This window comes from Dermacentor andersoni, chromosome 1 (assembly GCF_023375885.2).
Source record: "Dermacentor andersoni chromosome 1, qqDerAnde1_hic_scaffold, whole genome shotgun sequence".
In the NCBI taxonomy this organism is placed as follows: Eukaryota; Metazoa; Arthropoda; class Arachnida; order Ixodida; family Ixodidae; genus Dermacentor; species Dermacentor andersoni.
This window is the reverse complement of record NC_092814.1, coordinates 317,685,073-317,703,961: the sequence shown is the minus strand read 5'-3', so window position 1 is coordinate 317,703,961 and position 18,889 is coordinate 317,685,073. Positions and strand designations below refer to the sequence as shown.

General features: G+C 46.5%; 1 protein-coding gene across 2 annotated transcripts in view; it reads left to right on the top strand.

The window, feature by feature from the left end:
• Window positions 1-18,889, top strand: part of LOC126548137 (cytochrome P450 3A24-like) — a 104,883-nt gene that overhangs the window by 42,525 nt on the left and 43,469 nt on the right. The window contains exons 4-7 of one of the 2 annotated variants that reach the window (XM_050196253.3): window positions 1,803-1,899; window positions 5,905-6,030; window positions 11,650-11,899; window positions 18,250-18,380. In XM_050196253.3, coding sequence (XP_050052210.1) covers window positions 1,803-1,899; window positions 5,905-6,030; window positions 11,650-11,899; window positions 18,250-18,380 — 604 coding nt within the window. Of the gene's footprint in view, window positions 1-1,802; window positions 1,900-4,849; window positions 5,047-5,904; window positions 6,031-11,649; window positions 11,900-18,249; window positions 18,381-18,889 lie in introns of those variants that run through there. The other variant, XM_055063431.1, reaches the window with a different exon arrangement.

The following is an 18,889-nucleotide window of genomic DNA, read 5'->3' as shown; positions in this document are numbered from 1 at the left end:
GTTGAGAGTATACGTACAAGTGAGGGGAAACAAAGAAAATGTAATAAATTTAACTATGCAATTGTACGTGCGGCCATTACACACTTTCAGATATTGCAACGTAATTGCACTTCGCTTGCGCACTAAACCAAAAGAAAGTGCACACTGCTCAGACACTACGTAAACATGACTAGCAGCAAGCTTGGCTGGGGCCTGCTTCTTTTCGTGTCACATGAGAAAGGACATCACGTGACGTTTCAGTGGCTGCCAAGTCACTGCGGCGTCATCGGAAATGAAGACGCCGATAAAGCCGCTCGGGCAGCTCTTGAAGACACACAGGAAGAGGCCATACCACTCTCACAGTCCGACGCAGCCAGCAGACTTCAAGTGCTTGCACGGGAGATCACGCTCTCTCTATGGTACACACCAAGCAGCCAGACCAACCGCAGCAATCATCAACACGACCTGTCTTCCTTGATGCATCTCTGTATGCCAACCGGACTCCGCCGAAGTGAGGCCACCCTGCTTTATCGCTTATGGCTAGGGGTGGCCTTCACGATATCTTACTCGTTTCGCATTGGAATGGCCGACAACGCTCTCTGCAATGCCTGTCTTTGCGAGGAGACGCTGGAACACATTCTGTGCGACTGTCCTGAATATAATGTTCAGAGACAGTCCATGGCGTCCGTTCTAGCGCACCTTGACAATAGACCATTGTCAGTTGCAACCATTTTCACATATCGCCGACTGAAGACATCGCAGCTGAAGGCGACGAAGGGACTACTTCGGTTTATGAAGGATACGGGCTTGGACAAGCGGCTGTGACAGTGATGTCACGTACCGCACAAGAGTGACAGACTGTAACCAACGATGTGTGTGCCGTGTTATGTGCCCTCTATCTCTTCTCCCCATCTTTCATCCCCCCCATCCCGCTCCCATGTGTAGGGTAGCAAACCGGTTAGGCGAAACTGGTTAACCTCCCTGCCTTCCTTCTCCACTTTTTCCTTTCTTCCTTCGTGTACTGGCCGTAAAGAAACTAGCCCACGAAGGCTAGTGAAACTGAGAGCCTTCGTTTGCGGATAAGAGTCCGCCGTCCGGGGACAAATCGCACAGTTGACCCTTTCTCAGGTTGTACCGGTACCTGCTCCGAATGCGGTCCGAGGTCCCGGATGTTCCCCGTTGCTTGCGCGTAATGTCACTGGGCACTAGCGCGAGCTCGCAAGCAGTCAAGGACGCTCACTGTCAATCAGTTTCATCACCGTAGACGGTTTGCCACCCCGTGATTTCCTCGTTTGATAGGCTTGGCAACAATCACACTAACGAAAGAAAATTTCGCGATTCATGCAGGGCCAAGTCCCGATTTGGCTCAACGTTCGAAAACTCTGGCTATTGAATTATTTTTTCCGCTGGAGTTTCATTAACGTGCGCCCAAAGCACGGTACCACAAGCCTTTTTTGCATTTCACCCTCAACAAAATGCGGCCGCCGTGGCCGAGATCGAACCCATGACCTCGTCAGCGCAACTCCCTAACTACCGTGGCAGGCTGCGGACTGTAGCTGAAAAGGACGGCAGGCACAATGCCTGCCCACGTAAGAGTCTTCGGCATAGAGACGCTAGTATGCCCAATGCACGAGAAACTCTAAACCCCCGTTCGCTTCTCTCTTAGGCAACCAGAACGACTGTTCACATTTAATAAAGAAGTCCTGACTCGATTCTGCCCCCATCACTGTTAGCAGTTTGTTGCGTATACTCTTTATTTTCATGCTGTCCACTTTGTAAATGTGTACGCCTGTTTTTAATTACTGGTTATGCCCGCGACGCAGGTTTTACAACGGAGCCATCCCCTTTCTTCTCGTCGCTGACGTAGACCTGCTGAAGAAGGTGGAACTTGAAGACTCCCACGAATTCATGGAACGAGGGGTGAGCTCCCTTGTGGCGCTTCATTTCGGTGCGAGAGATGCGTCGAGGCTCCGCACTTACCGTGCAAGAGGGAAAAAGTGCAAGAGGAAAAGGGCCGGCCAGTCGCAACTATACACATGATGGGCGAATTCTTTTTGATTTTATCTAGAATGCATGCAGGAATATTTGTGCAGCTAGGCTGCTGGAAAATCAGGCCGATGCAGGCGTCCCCGCCCACGCTCGAATTGACGTGGCCAGAACCCGCACGCGGAATCCGCATGCTTATTACGCGCGTCGCCGCAGCACCGGAAACGAAAGGGTTCTTCTCTACACCTCCTTCACGGTGAAAGTTCATAGAATACGAGTATCGCACCTCTGTTTATCGACAACAAACCGACGAAGCTACACCTGGTTTCTGCGAATCCACAGACTACACCAGACGTCCAGCGAACCAGACCAATCCAGCCCACGTTGAACGAGTTCACGCTGATTAGACTAGGCATACGACCACCAACGAACGGATGAAAATACCACCCTGCATTTTAAATCCAGCTTGCGAGTGAATAGAAAATGCGATACCCTCCTCCCCCCCCCCCCCACACACACACTACTACGTGCCTGATCATGATGATTCTGGTTCGTAAAACCCGAGAATCTATTCAATATTTTATTTAGGTTTTTTTTTTATCCTATACACGAGGCATAAAATGACGCAGTTTTTGTTGCGATAACACTTGTATAGACATTCTAGGCGCATTTGCGCCGTCTTCGTCCCCGTCGCAACCGCCGTGATGTTCCGTATAAAGTTTAAGGGCATTGAAATCGCGGCCGCGCACCCTATGCTGTTGGTGCGCGTCATGGTGCGCGTGAAAGTGTGCGTCGGTGGTGGCTCGACCTCGCGCGCGCAACGGAAGACGTCGGGGAGGAAGTGCGCCGCCTTGCATCGCGCGCAAGGTTACCAGGAAGCGTTCTACTGCGGCTGCGGCTAGAGTCACTGGAAAAAATTTCAAAGTACCGCATTCGTTTTCCCCGCGCCGCCGACGCGTTCATTGGCCCAACCGTACCACGTGACTTTGGGGTGCCATATACCATCCAAGCGCCGTGTGGGCCGGCTGAGTTATAGCGTAGGCAGCGCAGGTTCCCTACGTTTTTTGTGTTCCGATTGTCGTGCTCGCATTTGACTGCAAGGAAATCATGCCTGGCTGCTGCGCCTTCAGATGCAGCAACCGAACTGAGCCTGGAAAGACTTTTTTCTAGATTCCGACCGGGAAAAATGACCGCGAGCGTCGTTCTGCGTGGTTACACAGAATCGGCCGGGGGAACTTCAAGCCTATACAAAAAACGCCCGCGTTTGCGAGGTATAAGTACACCTTGCTTGTGCTTTACGGCACTGTTTTAGAAGATATTTAAGCGAAGTGCACGCGGTGTTAGCGATGCTATAATAGGAGTTCATTGCAGGGATCGTTCGCGTCTTGCACGCTTGACGCGGGTACACGTGTACGCGTTTGTTGCTCAACCCACGCGAAGGCACACTTGTCGCGCGAGAATTCCGCGTCCTCACGCGCACCAAGTACTCGCATGATTTCTCCGCGCACGTGAGCGCGCTCTCGCCTCGAGTCACCCGACCCATATGGCACTTGTTTTTCGCAGATCGTGACGATCGCAGTCAATAAAAACATGGTCAATATGAGGCCCATGATACTTCCTTTTTTCCACTTATCCTTTGCTCATTTATAATACGCATTTCGAACTTGAAACTAATGGCCAGGTGATATTCACAACACATGCTTCAAATTTTAAGCTTGTAAGCCGAGCATATGCAATGAACTGAAGTCAGCACACATATTATGTTTTATGTTAAAATGCTACGGTGCATACCCAAATAATGTTGTGCTTGATGCATAACAAGAAATACAAAACAATAGAACACCCAGTAGCTTTAGTTTCACTGTGTGAATATGCATGTTACATAAACCACTCTAAAAGCCCAAGAATTTTATACATCGCCTATGTAACTTCGAAAAAAAAATGCTGCGTCACCAGCGGGCATTCCTACTTTTTTTTTTACACAGGCAGCAAATCTTGGCAGTCTAAGAAAACAGTCATAAATAAGTTGAGAAGAGTAGCCGCTCATGAACGCACTAGACAGCCGCGTTCGTACATCGCCATGTAGCAAACTCTCCCTCATTATCAGTGTACATAAATACATATATATGTTGCTGTAATTACGCAAATGGCTCATATTGGCCTTCCACAAGATTTAGTGTGCAAAATGGTCATCGAAGTTGGTTTTTACGCCTGCTGTGCACAGATCGTCTTACGATCACGGCCAAACACCGGTGCGCACACGGCAGTCGCAGTGTGTCGTGCTTATACGGCGGACGAAGTCGCTCGGAGGAATCGAGAACGCGCGGTATCCGTTTACAAGTTAAATGTATCCGATTTAGCTTGTGAAATTATACAATGAACGTACGTGCCTGTGACACTGTCAGGTATCAGTTTCGTCCTGCTTGAAAACATTCAATAGAAGCCGACGGCGGTCCACGATGTTCATGCCCAAAAGCACAAGCTTGCCTCATTCCGGCTCGAAGTGATGAAATGTTTCCTTCGTAGCTCGCTCCACGGAAGGAAAAAAAGCGCGTGCTTAAGCTCCCGATAGCAGCGCTAAGCTGCTGCCCACAATCGTAGCACAGTTCCAGCAGTAAACACGATCGGCGTGCAAAACAACCACCGGCTGCATTACTTTGCACAAAATAACATATTATTTTCGTTCTTAGCAACCATTGTCTCCGGGCACAAAGTATTTGTACTTTAGTAAACACTCGACCCGATGTGTCCCCGAATATCAAGCTCTTCCAACACGGCGACCTTCCCGCGACGCGGTCGGCTTGGAAGGTATATGGCGGTGGTCGCTCAGTGTTGATAGTCAAATCCCGACCTTTACGGTACTCTGAAATTTTTTCCAGTGACTCTAGCTGCGGCTAGCTGCGGCTGCGTATGGCGCGGCTGAGCGCAGCCACGAGGGCCTTATCTCGAAAGCGATCTGCGCTGGGTACAGATCCGAGGGTTCTAGGCGCACCGAGGGCTGAGGAGCATGCGCTCGCTCGCTCGCTGCTGCTGCCTCCTTCCCCACGCCAGCGTTTGACAGCGAGTGTGCGCTGTGATCAAGTGAGATGCGTTGATGTTTGTCTGTGCGCGCTTAACACCATGATTGTTAATTTAGTTAGTAAGCGAATGTTTACAAGCTTACACGGCCTATAAAACTATTATCCTTAGTTCGTGCAGCTTTCAAATAATTTGCTGTCGCAGTCTATGCTGCGCCTGGCAGGCGAAACTGCGACTTCTTATTGAAGTAGAGAAATGCACTTCAAGTTTAACCAGACTACTTCAGAAATACTTTGCTGCAAAAGCACCTCAGTGCGTTCAGGAGAAGCGAACTTATTAGCAATCAAAGATGGCCTTTGATCTTCTTCGCAGTGCTCTTGCTTTTTCTTCCTCTCCCTGCAAAGGCTATGGCGGTGCTGGGCGTGCAGCGAAGCGCACTGATGCAAATACCCTTCTTGATTGACGTCAGCTATGAGCCAATAGGAGCCGTCAATGCGAATCCTGTACGTGACGACATATGCAAGCCGCCGGCAGCTTCGAAGAGGGAAAGAAGAAGGACTCGTTTCAAAAGAGTTTTTGTGGAAAAAGTGACTTCGCGCTGAGTTTGTGAGCTCCACTCGCCTCGCACGACTGATAAATGTGGCTGAGAGTTTCACAGCAGTGTATACTACCCTCAGACTGCGTTTTTCGACCAAGCCCGAGGGGTGGTTCAGGCCCGCTATAAGGACCCGGAAGCACACTGAGACAGTCTGCTTGAAGAATAGCCTACTTGTTATTTCAATGCAATTGCGCTTGCTAAAAAACATTTTTAAATTCTGTACTGATTAACGTAACATTCCGGTGGCCGCTATTCTGAGCCTGTTCAGACAGCACGGTTTCTACAGCGTTGTTTATGTTGTGCTTGCCCACTCTGTTCGACAGAATGTCTTCGAGATCGAGCCATTGCCCGATTTTCGTCACAAGATGATCATCACTGCCCCCGTGAGTCGCTGGCGGGCGATGAGGGCGGTGCTCAGTCCGGCCTTCACCACTAACAAGTTGTCGAAGGTGAGCACTTCCTAGGTTCGAGAAAATCGCCATGATGTTTGAAAACCCCAGTGTTGGTATAGTTAGCCATATACTCAACAAATTCCCCCTGGTCTTTCGCTGAAACACTGGACCAGTCACTACATTGAGTAACCACTGTCAGTGCTCGTATGCCCTTGCGTTCCGAGTTTGTATGCACCCTTTCATGTGTCACCGCTACCAAATGAAATATTATGGGAGGCATACGGCCAGCTAACAACGTGCAGTGTCTGTTAAATGTCTACATGTATCTAATTATCATAGCAAGAGCTGATACGTTTGGTTGGCAATCATAAAAGGGTGTTGCTTACGGATAGTGGCTGCATTTGCGCAACAAATCGCTTGTGCAGGCCTTAATTGGGGATTTCCCGTTCACTTCTGCAAGCGTGTGTCACCCATTGTTGTTGTTGACTTTTACTTAGATGAAGCTTGTCATCTTTCTTATTTGCAGTGGTATCAATTGACGAAATCACCGCCTTTTCACCTGTCATCTTTTAGTAGAGATCGTTCATACCAGTGACCTCGTCATCAAGCATTGAGGCACTGACATGTAGGCTTTTACCGCAATTTTCGACTCATTGGCGATGGTATGGAGGCACATATGGTGACGTGCGCGCTGCAGACACGTTCATCGTTCTGTATCTGCAGAGCTCACGGGCCTTACGAGCTCCGCTTGCGCGTCTAGTTGCGATTTATAGTTGACAAAGAAAAAAGTGCTTCCTTCGCCGTTTTACGCTTTCGGCGTTAACAGTGTTGCGAACTTACTGTGTCCTTAGATTAAAACTATGAATAATTAATAAACAAGAAATGTAGATTCAAATTCATCTCTGCGAACCAATGTTGAAATTAAGCATAAATGCGCAAGCATGCACCTTGGCTCAATTACTGCATGTAAGCGCAATTGCATTTACTGCATTTGTGCGCAATTTAAGCGTGCGCGCGCACACGCACGCACGCACGCACACACGCACACACACACACACACATACACACACACACACACACACACACACACGCACACACACACGCACGCACGCACGCACGCACGCACGCACACCGTAGCATCGAACACATACGGAAAGGACGCGAACGCGGTCGCAGATGCTACATTGATCGGTAGGGTAGGGTGTTGGTGGGAAGGGGAGGAGGGGGGTGTCTTGAGTTCTGTGCACTCTGCCAAGACGTGCGGCAGGGTGTCCTTTTCTCTTCTGCAAAAAGGACAGAGCATATCGTATTCCGCAAGGTACATGCGATTCATCAATACGGGATGCGCAAGCGATGCCGCCTGCGCTCGATGCAGGATCGTCTGTTGTTGCCTGGTGAGTTTGGAGTGCGGTTCTGGCAGTCTGCACCTTTCCTCTCGGTACATCCGGGTAATGTCCCGAAAGCTAGTAACCGGGTGTGGTAGCTCTTCCGGCTCGTGCTCGGCCCGGATTGTCATTTCTCGGACATGGTAGCCGGCGATGGTGTTGCCTGCTACCTGCGAGTGAGCCGGGACCCACACGAGCTCTATGGCCCTTCCCGGAGGCTAGCGCCTGGATAGAATGGCTCGGGCCGCGGAGGAGATTACCCCCCTGCGGAAGCTTCTGTAGGCTGTATTTGAGTCAGGGACTACGGTGTCCACGCTCGGCTGTGCCAGTAGATACACTCTGTTTCGGCATTTTTCCACATTCTTATATGACTAAAGAAGAGACCTCCTAACAATATAGCACATAGGGCTACTTGCTATACTGCGATATAACTGGGTACTGCGAAAGCTAAGGACGAAACAGAAGGGAACCGCTTTGGTGTTGCGCAAGCGCTTGTGTATCTCGGTTTCCTTTTGTCTCGTCTTTGGTTTTCGTTTGACTAAGTTACACGAAAAAATTTTACAGCGCTTTCAGAACCGTGAAATTCTAAATTAAATAATCAAAAAAGCCTAGAAAGTTTAAAACATTGCTGCACCTACTGTTGTCAATAACACATATCATCGTTAAGTACAAGCATGTTCTTGAAAGATATGGTTTTGAATGCAACAACAAACATGGAGCTGCCGTTTATGTGGCAATGATGCCTCTATGTTTAGCTTTTACAATGTGGCTTCTAATCCGACATTAAGTAAACACCTTCATTGTCTGTCAGTCGGTCCATGGGAAAGCACTCCTTGTGCGTTACGCGCCACGAAACCTCTGCTGACGCTCTTGCAGGCCATGAGCCTGAACGAAAGATTTTAAATATTTCTATATATATATATATATATATATATGTATATATATATATATATACGTGTATTCTGACAAAGGCCGTGCCACGGCCGAAATGCTACAACATTAAAAATGAAATTTTCGTAAGTGTGCTCCTTCGTTTATTCAACCATATCTATATATATATATATATATATATATATATATATATATATATATATATATATATATATATATATATATATATATATATATATATATATATATATATATATATATATATATATATATATATATATATATATGTGTGTGTGTGTGTGTGTGTGTGTGTGTGTGTGTGTGTGTGTGTGTGTGTGTGTGTGTGTGTACGTTTAAGTGTTTATCACTGTATGTGTCATAATCATCACCGAGCACCTCGACTAACATGCCAGGCGAACAGCCAGGCCAACATCTCCTGCGTATCATTAAAGCTTGCTTCTCTCTGTCTCTCTCATAGTGCGTATTAGAAGAAAGCCAACTGAGAAAAATTAAGATACCCATGATGTCGAACAGTCTTGCCTGCTCAAATATATCAGAGTGCCCAACACACGTTTGCATTGAGCAGAGAGACTGGCCTTGCACGTGCATCCTGCCTGAAACGAAATAGACTTATGTGACGCACACAAATTACATTAAAACCACGCTTATTATTCACAAAGTGAATGCGCTGGCTTTCACATGCACATTGAAAACAGGAAACTGAAACTAACACGTTGGTGCTTTTATGAAACTAGACCGGTGAACTAACGCACCTTAAGCCCGAACAGTTATGCAGGAGATGTGGTTTCAAAGCGTTGCACGTTCGCGAAATAGCCCTACAGCACGCGAAAACGCTAAAAGTGCTGGAAACAGGACCCGCTAGCACACCTCCTCGTCTCGCTAATATCGTCTAAATCGGTACTACTAAAGGGTTTCCGTTCACTCTGGCATTTTTCGTCAATCCACAACTAAGCCGGCGAAGGGAGCTATGGATCTCGTCGTGAATGCACGCTGCGTTCATTTTAGGCTGATGCGTGAGGGTGACTTCGCTTTGTTAACACCTTAGCGCTGCTGATTAACTGCTTGGTGTTAATTCTAGTACATACCATACAAATTACGAAACGTTAGAGAAAATACTGATCGTGACAGTACCGGTTACGCTGCAAACTTGAAGATTCATACTACGCGGCGGTCCTCTTACGGCGCATGTCTGCAGGCAGAGGTACTCGATGCGGACAGCTACACTTACCGTCTCTCGTATTCCGCAGCGTATTACATGGTCAGAATTAGGAGTAGCCTCTCCTTCGACAACACTTCTCTGCGTTTCCTTAGCAAGGTCAAGGATCGCGCTTAGAGAGAGAGAGAGATGCGAATGAGAGAAAGGCAGTGGGATCGCGCTTAGTGATACTTGAGGCCCGTAAGGTGCCTGCTTCTGCCGCGCCAGTGCGAATAGCGTTGGATCAAGGCACATGTATCTACAAAATGAGACACGACGGCTTACAATTTCACATTTTGTCTTTTTCTCAGGTAAGAAAATTTTGACAATGCATGTGTTAACCCATGTATTCATAAATGAGCCTCGACTGGTAATTTTTTCTCCATTTCAAGGAGACAATAAATTCTAATGGCATCTCCCTTGGAACCGTGAGGCAACAAGTAGTCAACCAACCTATTTTATCTAATCAGGTTTTACAATATATCTGTCGCTGTATAGCATCTTACCTCTCTCTATATTTACCTAATTTTACACATCTCTATACCTGTAACGACTCCGGCTCTATCAATCTCTTCCGTGCTTTTTCTCCACCAATATTCTACACGTCCCTCACTTATCTCGACTGGTGACCAGTTATTGCTTCCATCCACTTTGAATCCCAGCGCTTCTGAAAGGCGGTCATTCCGTATACGGGTCTTGCTAGGTCAAAACATGCCCTTACGACATTCCCTTACGATATGCTGAGTCATTTCCGGATTTTTGGTGTTGTCCGTTGTGCTCAGACACACTTCCCTGAATTACGAAATTATATGACTGTCAGACTTGAAGACGGATGTCTCGGAACAGAAGCACTCCAGCACAATCAAACAAAGTGAAGCTGTCGTCAATTACGATTGTCTTGATGTTCCAGATACAAACGTATACTATCATCGTGATAGTGGAAATGATAATGAATGAAGTTTGTGTTGATTATGCGTTTGCTGACTCTAACTGTTGGTGAAAATTGTGCCCGCCACTGTGCATAAACTGCCTGTGCAAGCACAGCATTTTTATTAAAATTGCTGTTAGTGTAACTTTGAATACCATGTATACAGGGTGCCCCAGCTAATTTTAGCCAGAGTTTAAAAATATGCAAATGCCACGTAGCTGGACAGAACAAAGGTAATGTCGTTTGCCGTCGCTTGTAAGTACTCAAAATAGTTTTTTCATTCTACCAAATAGATAATTAGTCTTAATTAATCAACTTCTCAAATATTATAGTGAGATGAAAAATGTCAAGTACAAAATTGTAGAGCGACATGAAAAACTCCCGATACAGCTTTCTGTTACTCAATACTTGCTACATAAAAGTAATGCGACTGACCGCACGAGGCACCTTGCGCGTATTCGCGGGCTTCTTTAACGTTCGGAATAACTTTTGCATAGCACGCATTGAGCAACGGAAAGCTGTATCGGGAGCTTTGCATGTCGCTCTACAATGTTCTTATTGAGACTTTTCATGGAATTATAATATTTGAGAAGCTGAGTAATGAATTAAGACTAATTATCTAATTAGGCGGAGTGAAAAGGAGTAGTTTGAGCATCTCCAAGCGACGGTAAGCAACATTACCTCTGTTCTGTCCAGCTACGTGGCATTCGCATATTTTTAAACTTTGGCTAAAGTTAGCTGGGACACCCTGTATACATGATGTATGCATGGCTCCCAATCCTACAAGGGGCAGTTAGATGACAGGTGAGGATCTGAGGAGGAGAAAATTGAGCACCGACGTTGCCCTTCGTCAGCCCTCTGAATTAGATTATTTGCTCTGTGGGTTGGACTGCGCGTGTATGGTTCCTCGGGCGCCCGACGCCTACCGCATCTTCCCTTGATGTGGTCAATCTTTCGCTAGCAGAATCCAAGTTCACAATGTGCCTCTATGCTTGCCTCGCTTCTTTTGGGATTAATTTCGGCATTTCCCGGCAAGACATTTGTGCTTGCAGGCTCCAGGCAACACCAGACCACTAACGAGCCCACCCCCACCTCCCCCTCAACAAATGAGCGAAAACCTTGTTCGCATAAGCAGAAAGGTTCCTTATTGCAAAGAGGCTCCAGTGACAAGTCGACGGCCAACCGCGTTTTGTAGACGATGCGTGTCTCATTAAAGTGGTCAGAGTGATGCCGATTTGTGTCGCATTGGATCGCAGATCTTCGTCATCATGGACAAGTGCAGTGACACCATGATGGAAAAGCTCGAAGAGAAGTGGACAGGCAGCCCATCCGTGGAGATGACATCGGTCTTCCGACGAGCCACCATCGACACCATGTTCAAGGCGGGCTACGGTGTCGACCTCAAGGTTCAAGATAGCCCGCCCGGGGGATTCTTCGACGAGCTGGGCACGGGCGCGGAGCAGCTGTTGCGCACCGTGCCCATCTGCGGCGTCAGCTTCCTCGCCAGTGAGTGCCGTTCCATCTCCTGTCCGCGTTTCTTAACCTCGTGGCCCAGCCGCGGTTCCTCAGAGGATATACGGGGGGATCATCTTTAAGTTTTACAGAATTTTTCAGTATCGTCTGTTGCAGGTAACATAATTCTAGTCCTTGAGCTGAATTTTTCGCAGAGGCGGACATTGCTTGCACGAAAAAGCTAAACACATATTCAAATATTTAAGCAAAAATCACTAATTAACTTCTTAATTGATTACTTTACTGAACATATGGCAATTTACGAATTGTAGCCGGTGAGTTTGCATTGGGTATACACTTGGAATAAATTTCCAGAATGACACCAGTTTGGAGATATGCGCCACCAAACTCAACGCATAAACATAGAAATGGACAGTTGTTCCCTTTACTTTTATAACAAAACGCTTTTTTATGCACTGATGCACAAAAGTAACTGAAGCGCCTATGTATTTCATCCCTCACTTTGGGAAATAATCGCTCGAAACTGGTGTAATCCTGGATATTAATTTCAAGTGGATACTTCATGCAATCTCACCATCTACAATTCGTAAATGGCAATATGAGTTGTCAAGTAAATAATGAAGAAGTTGATTAGTGAGCTTTCTTTAATCAGTTGAATATGTGTTTCGATTCCTAGCGCTAGCAATGCCCGCCTCTTAAAGTAATACGCCTTCATGAATGAATGAATTAACCTTTATTGAAGGAGTGACTTGTCATTAGAGGCGGGAGGGTCCTTTATTCCAGAAACCCTCTGGCCTGGACCGCCCCTCGGACTCTGGCGACCTCCAAGCCGTACCTGATGGACCAGCGCCAACACCTCAAGAATAGGAATTCTGCTATCTGACTCAGGCGACTTATAGAAATTCAGTAAAACTTAAAAACAATCCCCCCGCATATGGAGTTGCGCAGCTGTACACCAGTTCGCGGATTCGATGCCGGCTCGGGTGGCCACATTTCGGCCGGAACAGAATTTATAAACGCTCGTGTGCCCTGCTTTGCGTGCACGCTACAAGGAGCCCCAGGAGGTCAAAAAATTATGCGACGCCTTTCACTATACTGCGCCGCTCATAACGCACAGCTCAACTTCGGGACATTAAGACCCAAATTCATTTTAATCTGGAGTCCCTCGTGTGAAGTTCTAACGCTCAGGTATTTGAAATTAACCAAGAGCCTTTTACCGCGGCATCTCTCATGCCTCCTGCGTTGTTTCGGGATGTTGAGCCCCATTAATCAATCGAACGTTATCGCAGTAGTTACCGTGGTCAGCGTAAAAGGGAACGTCCGAGGGAATACACGTTTTCGTATAAAGTTGGAACCGCATGACGCGTTTTTTGGCGCGACTGACACGCGCCGGAGGGGCCGGGGCGTCATTTAGACGAACGTGCCCATGAAAATGGCGTAGCCGCGTCATGCTGTTGGGAGGAGAAAAGAACGCGTCGCGTCGCCTCGCGGTGGCGCGTCCGCGGCCACCAATGACAGTGCAGCACGAGTAGCACGTCACGCCAACGTCGCACAATTATTCCCCGAACGCCACCAGATGGTGTTGCCCTCCGCGCATCTCAGTAGTACAGCAGCAGCTCAGTAGTACAGCAGCAGGTCCCAGGTTTATTTTATGTGGATGACATTGTGTTGCTAGCTAACAAGCAAAGTGATTTGCAACGTCTGGCTAATATCTGTGGACAGGAAGGCAACAATTTAGGTTTTAAATTTAGTGTTAGAAAATCAGGTGTTATGGTATTCAATGAAAACAGTGAACAGACAGTGGAGATACAGGGTCAGGAAATACCTCGGATAAAACAATATAAATATATTGATATATGAGTAAACGAAGGCAATAGATATATGGAAACACAGGAAAAAACAATAACAATAAAGGGGAAGCGAAACGCAGCCATAATGAAGCACAGAGCGCTATGGGGATACAATAGGTACGAGGTCCTCCGAGGTATGCGGAAAGGTGTAATGGTTCCAGGACTTACTTTTGGAAATGCGGTTGTTTGCTTTATATCATGGGTACAATCAGGACTCGATGGGAACCAAAGGTCAGTATGACGCCTCGCATTGGGCGCTGACGGGAAGACTACAAATGAAGCTGTGCAGGATGATATGGGCTGGACAAGTTTTGAAGTGAGGGAAGCTCGCAGTAAAATCGATTATGAAGAACGACTGAGGAATATAGAAGAAAGTAAATGGGCTGGGAGAGTGTTGAGGTATTTGTGCAGGAAAAGCATTGATTCACAGTGGATGAAAAGAACTAGGAAGCTTACCAGCAAGTATGCGGCCTGTAGGGTGAGCAACACAGCAACAAAGAACGTCAAGCGGAAAGTCAGAGAGGCTGACATAATCTCATGGGTGGCGGAAATGGAAAATAAACCTGTCATGAATAACTACTTAAAAGGAAAAAAGAAATCAGGAAAGAAACAATTTATGGTAACTCAAAGGGAAGCTCATTACTTTTCGAAGCGAAATCAAGATGCCTTAGAGCAAGCACCTATAAAGCGAGATATAAGAAGGAAGAAGAAGAATGTGCTTGCTGTGGTAAAGCTAGGGAAACGATTGAGCATGTTTTATTAGAATGTGTAGACGTCTGCCGTGCGGTCGATTTAGGCAGTCGTGCGGCTTTAGGCGATTTAGGCCTCCTTGAAGCCCTTTGGTTCAACGAGAGCAGGGGAAAAGTAAACATGTCCTCAATAGAGATTAGTAAGAGGCGATTGGAATATTGGTGGAAGAAAAGTAGGGAAACTACAAAAAAAGGAGGTGTGCAAAAACAAAGTTCACAATAGGAGGTCAGAAAATTTGGTTATGGGAATTCATTGTGTGTATTTTTTTTTCCTTTTTTAACCTAGGTAGGGCATTAGGTAGTATAATAGCAAGAGCTTGGTGGCGCAACCCACCACCCCGTTCCAAAGGGGACGCTCATAACATCCATACATCATAACATCCTTGTTCTATATAGTGTGGGTAATGCGCGTTTGGTAATCGTGCAAACTCGCCGTTTCTCCTGTCGCGCTCCCGCACTTATCATGGACAAAGCCACCTTCAATGGGGCCCTCTTCGCAGAAGTTAACCAGCATCGCGTCCTGTGGGATTTTCGTAAGACAAAAGTCGCCTTCACAGGACGCAATCAATCCTTGGCGGCAATGTCGTATATACAGAAGGCGCACATTTCAAACGAAACACGAAAACTGTAGTTGGGTGTGAAAGGTAGGTCTGTAATGACCCACGAGGTGGCTTTATTAACAGTGTTTCGTAATTTTAAGAGTATATTACTTCCGCGAAAATACACCAATCCCTGCTCTGGGGATTTCCCTTGTCTGCCAACCCCGGCAAACTCGGCGCGGCAGGCGCTGACCCACCGCGTTCCTGCGGGTGCTGACACGTCAGCGGTGGCGCGGGCGTTGGCCGTGCGCCGGCTTTTCGTGAGCGAAAAACGCGTCATGCGGTTCCAGCTTAAGTCTTACATTGTATTGCCTGAGTAAAACCTGGAGTGCTGTAGAGACGCGTGCATAACGCGTACGGTGCTCTACCAATGAACTACGGCGGCAGCTGTCTGGCCGCTCACTTTCTTAAGAGGAAGCTTTAGCTCGGGCCCATCTCCGATACCACCTATTCAAACGCAAGTAAAACGCAGAAACGCTTTTCTGAGATAAATTCTGGACCAATTCTAATGAAATCTGATGAATTTGAGAGAGAAAATTTAATTATAGTAACTGTTGGAAGCGTGTATTCGATTTAGGGCCTAAATTTTTTACAAAGCATTTTCAAAAATTTCAAAGTTTGAAAAAAGATAGAAGCAGGAACTTTACGAATTCGTATCTCTGCAACAAAAACAGTTATCGCATTCCTGTAAGATGCATCTATTAGATCATCCAAATGGGACTAATTTGATATGTCAATTTATCTCTTACGTGAGTTTGTTGCACTGTTTACAAGGGTTTTGCGAAAGCTTTATTCAGACACTACTCGGATGTTTAGAGGCAGGTGTAACATATCTATTTTGACCGCGTTAGATGTACTATTAGATGCGGCTTACAGAAATGTGGTATCGCCTTGTATTCCTGCGTTACAGAGTTGTAAACATGATAGTTTCGTTTTCTCAGAATTTGCAATTTTTGCGAATGTTTGATAACAAATTTAAGACATAAATAAAGAATTTACAGCAAGCAGTCACTACATTTTAACTTCTTTTTAAATGCAACAAACCTCATCAAGTTTGGTGCAGTGGTTGCCGAGAAAAACGATTTCTCCTTGCCTGTGTATTCAGATAGGAGCACTCGAGCTAATGCTTCCTCTTAAGGTATTTGCGTATGTGTGCTAAACCTAGCCCGAGCAGTGTCAGCAGCCAACCCCACACCATTTGTAGCGCAAAGCACGCATCACGTGAAGGTCTGGCTTTAACACAATGCGTTGGCGGGCTAGTTGGTGCGAATCCATGAATACTTTGTTTAGCGCAAAACGACAGAGACAAGAAAGACGACAGGACAAAGCGCCTTGTCCTGTAGTCTTTCTTGTCTCTGTCGTTTTGCTCTAAACAAAGTATTCATGGTCTGGCTTTGACAAGCAGCAAGTTGTCTTTCCTGCCTGTTCAGTTAATTTATTTATTATTCATTTAAAAATGTCCCCACAGGCCTCGTATGAGGCATTGGGTAAGGGGGGCGTTACAGTAGGATAAGAAGAGTATACAGGGCATATAACAAAACATAATAGACATACATTATTAATAGACAGTGGGAAAATGTATGCACCTCTTATGCAAGCATTAAAGCATTGTACAAAAATAACAGGGTCCGTAATGTACATATTAGAAAAAAATTCCCCCTTTTGTTTTAGTTCTACAGTTAAAGTTCTAAATTTCTACGTTTCAGTTAAATAAATCCAGTTCATGTCTGCTGTTTTGTTTTATTTCTTGGTCTGTTTCTGCCAAACAATCGAGCACCTCGGTTCCCCTAATTCTTCTCGCTTATTATATGGGCATGACATGAATGAACAGAGTGTATCTGGTGCGCTTGTTTTGCTGCTGTCAAAAGGCCAATTTGGCAATGAACGCGAGTTTGGTACTAGTACGCGAGTTTGTACTAGTACGAGTTTCACTTTTCCATAAGTTTTATCACAGCTCGCTTAATCAACCACCCTATATCCTCCCCGCAGCCCGAACATCTCATCGTACACGGCACACTCTTCAAGTGGGCCGCCGTCGCATGCGCACTGTTACCTTTTCCGCTTCATTCTTTTGCCATGCCGCTATAGATTGGAACAACCTGCCCCACCAAATCGCCGCCATCATTTGCCCTTGTATGTTCATGGAGGGTGTCACTGCGCACTTTTCACAATGAAAATGACTTGTTTTAACAGACTTATATACTCGTGCAACCTTAGTTTGTATTATTTAGGTCTATGTGTTTGCGCTGATGTATGTAACACTTTAGCTCATGCAGTTCTTGTTGTTTGCGTGTTCAGTTATGTATTATGCAAATTATGTACTAATGTATTCCCACCCCTTATGTAATACCCCTATCAAGGGGCTTTTAAGGTAATAAAATGAAATGAAATGAAATGAAAAGCGGCGTACCTAATATAGCACTTGTGAGCCTTGTGTTTTATGCAGCAAGAAGAAGCAGGGGATAAGCAGCCGAGTCTTTGCTAGTGCGCCAGTTTACTGAGAGCGAGCAGGCAGGCCACCGTGCAGTGACTGTCAAGTATCGACGAAGTCGAGGCACTCAGAATTGAATGCCGCGGAGGTCGTCGTTTAGCGCTCAACGCACGCCATACGTAGATAGCTTTCTCTTCTTCCTAATCAGACGTGGGATCGATTGTTTTTGCGCAAGTATAATTTGGACCTTGACGCGCACAAAGTCACAGCTTCGCACTTTTAGTGCATGCTAGGTGATCAAAAGTACTCGTAGTCGCGAGCCCTCCATTGCGGTGTCTCGTAGCTCCGTACTGCTTTGAGACATTAGCCCTAGCAATGAATTAGCCGCGTAAAATACGGCATAGAACTTCACTTCTTCCTCCATCCGGCTAATTGAGGAAGGAATAAATTATAGAACCCAGAGATTATGGAAATAATGTGTCGTATAACGAACTACTGGAGCGTAGCTGGACACTGAACATGTTGTTCCACTGGGCCAACATTGGTGTTTATAGGGAGACAAAACAAAAGCTTCAAACGGCATATCTCTGAAAGAATCGCTCATACATCAAACATTTGAAACAGCAGGTACTTTTAGAATAGGCGAACGAGATGGAACGCAGACTCCCTGTTTTATTCTGCCGAAAAGCCGTCCAGCAGGTTAACATTCACAGACACTGAGGCAACCACATAATCTGCAAAAACATGTTTCCAGACTGCTTCCCGGAGTTCTACCACTTCTGGTACTTGCTATCTTGGCTGACGTCCCGGCTCGCGATGCCCTTCTTCATGCTGACTACTTTGCTCATCAGCCCGGTCTTGAATGAAAGGAAGGCACTGAATTTGGTGAGTGTACTTGAAGGTAAATACACTGTCAGCACTCCGGCTGCCGTTGAGACAAAGATGACGCCGCGTTTTTCGCGTCCGCGCGTCGTACGCTTGTGGTGCGAGGGAAAACATGAGAGGAGCGGGGAAATGTGCGCGCGCTAGGACAAGGACATAAAGGAAGGGGGGGGGGGGGGGGGGGGGTGCAGAGTGCGTCTCCGCTTCTACTCCGGCCGCGGCTGCGCATGGCGCGGCTCGGCACGACCCACAGGCTCGCTGGCCCGATATAGCTGACCGCTTCGTGTACGCTGGTCTCGAGTGCCTGTTTCGCGTTAAAGCCAGAGGCTCCTGCCGCTCTTCATCACGCCAGCTTTCTGACTGCAAGTATCCGCGATCATCGAGTGAAATGCGTTCATGTTTGCTAGTGCGCGCGTGACACTGTGCTTCCTTATTTAGTTAGTAAGCGAAATGTTTACTGTTGTTTTTCCAGCTAACAAAACTACTCACCTTAAGCATATAGCCGATAATAA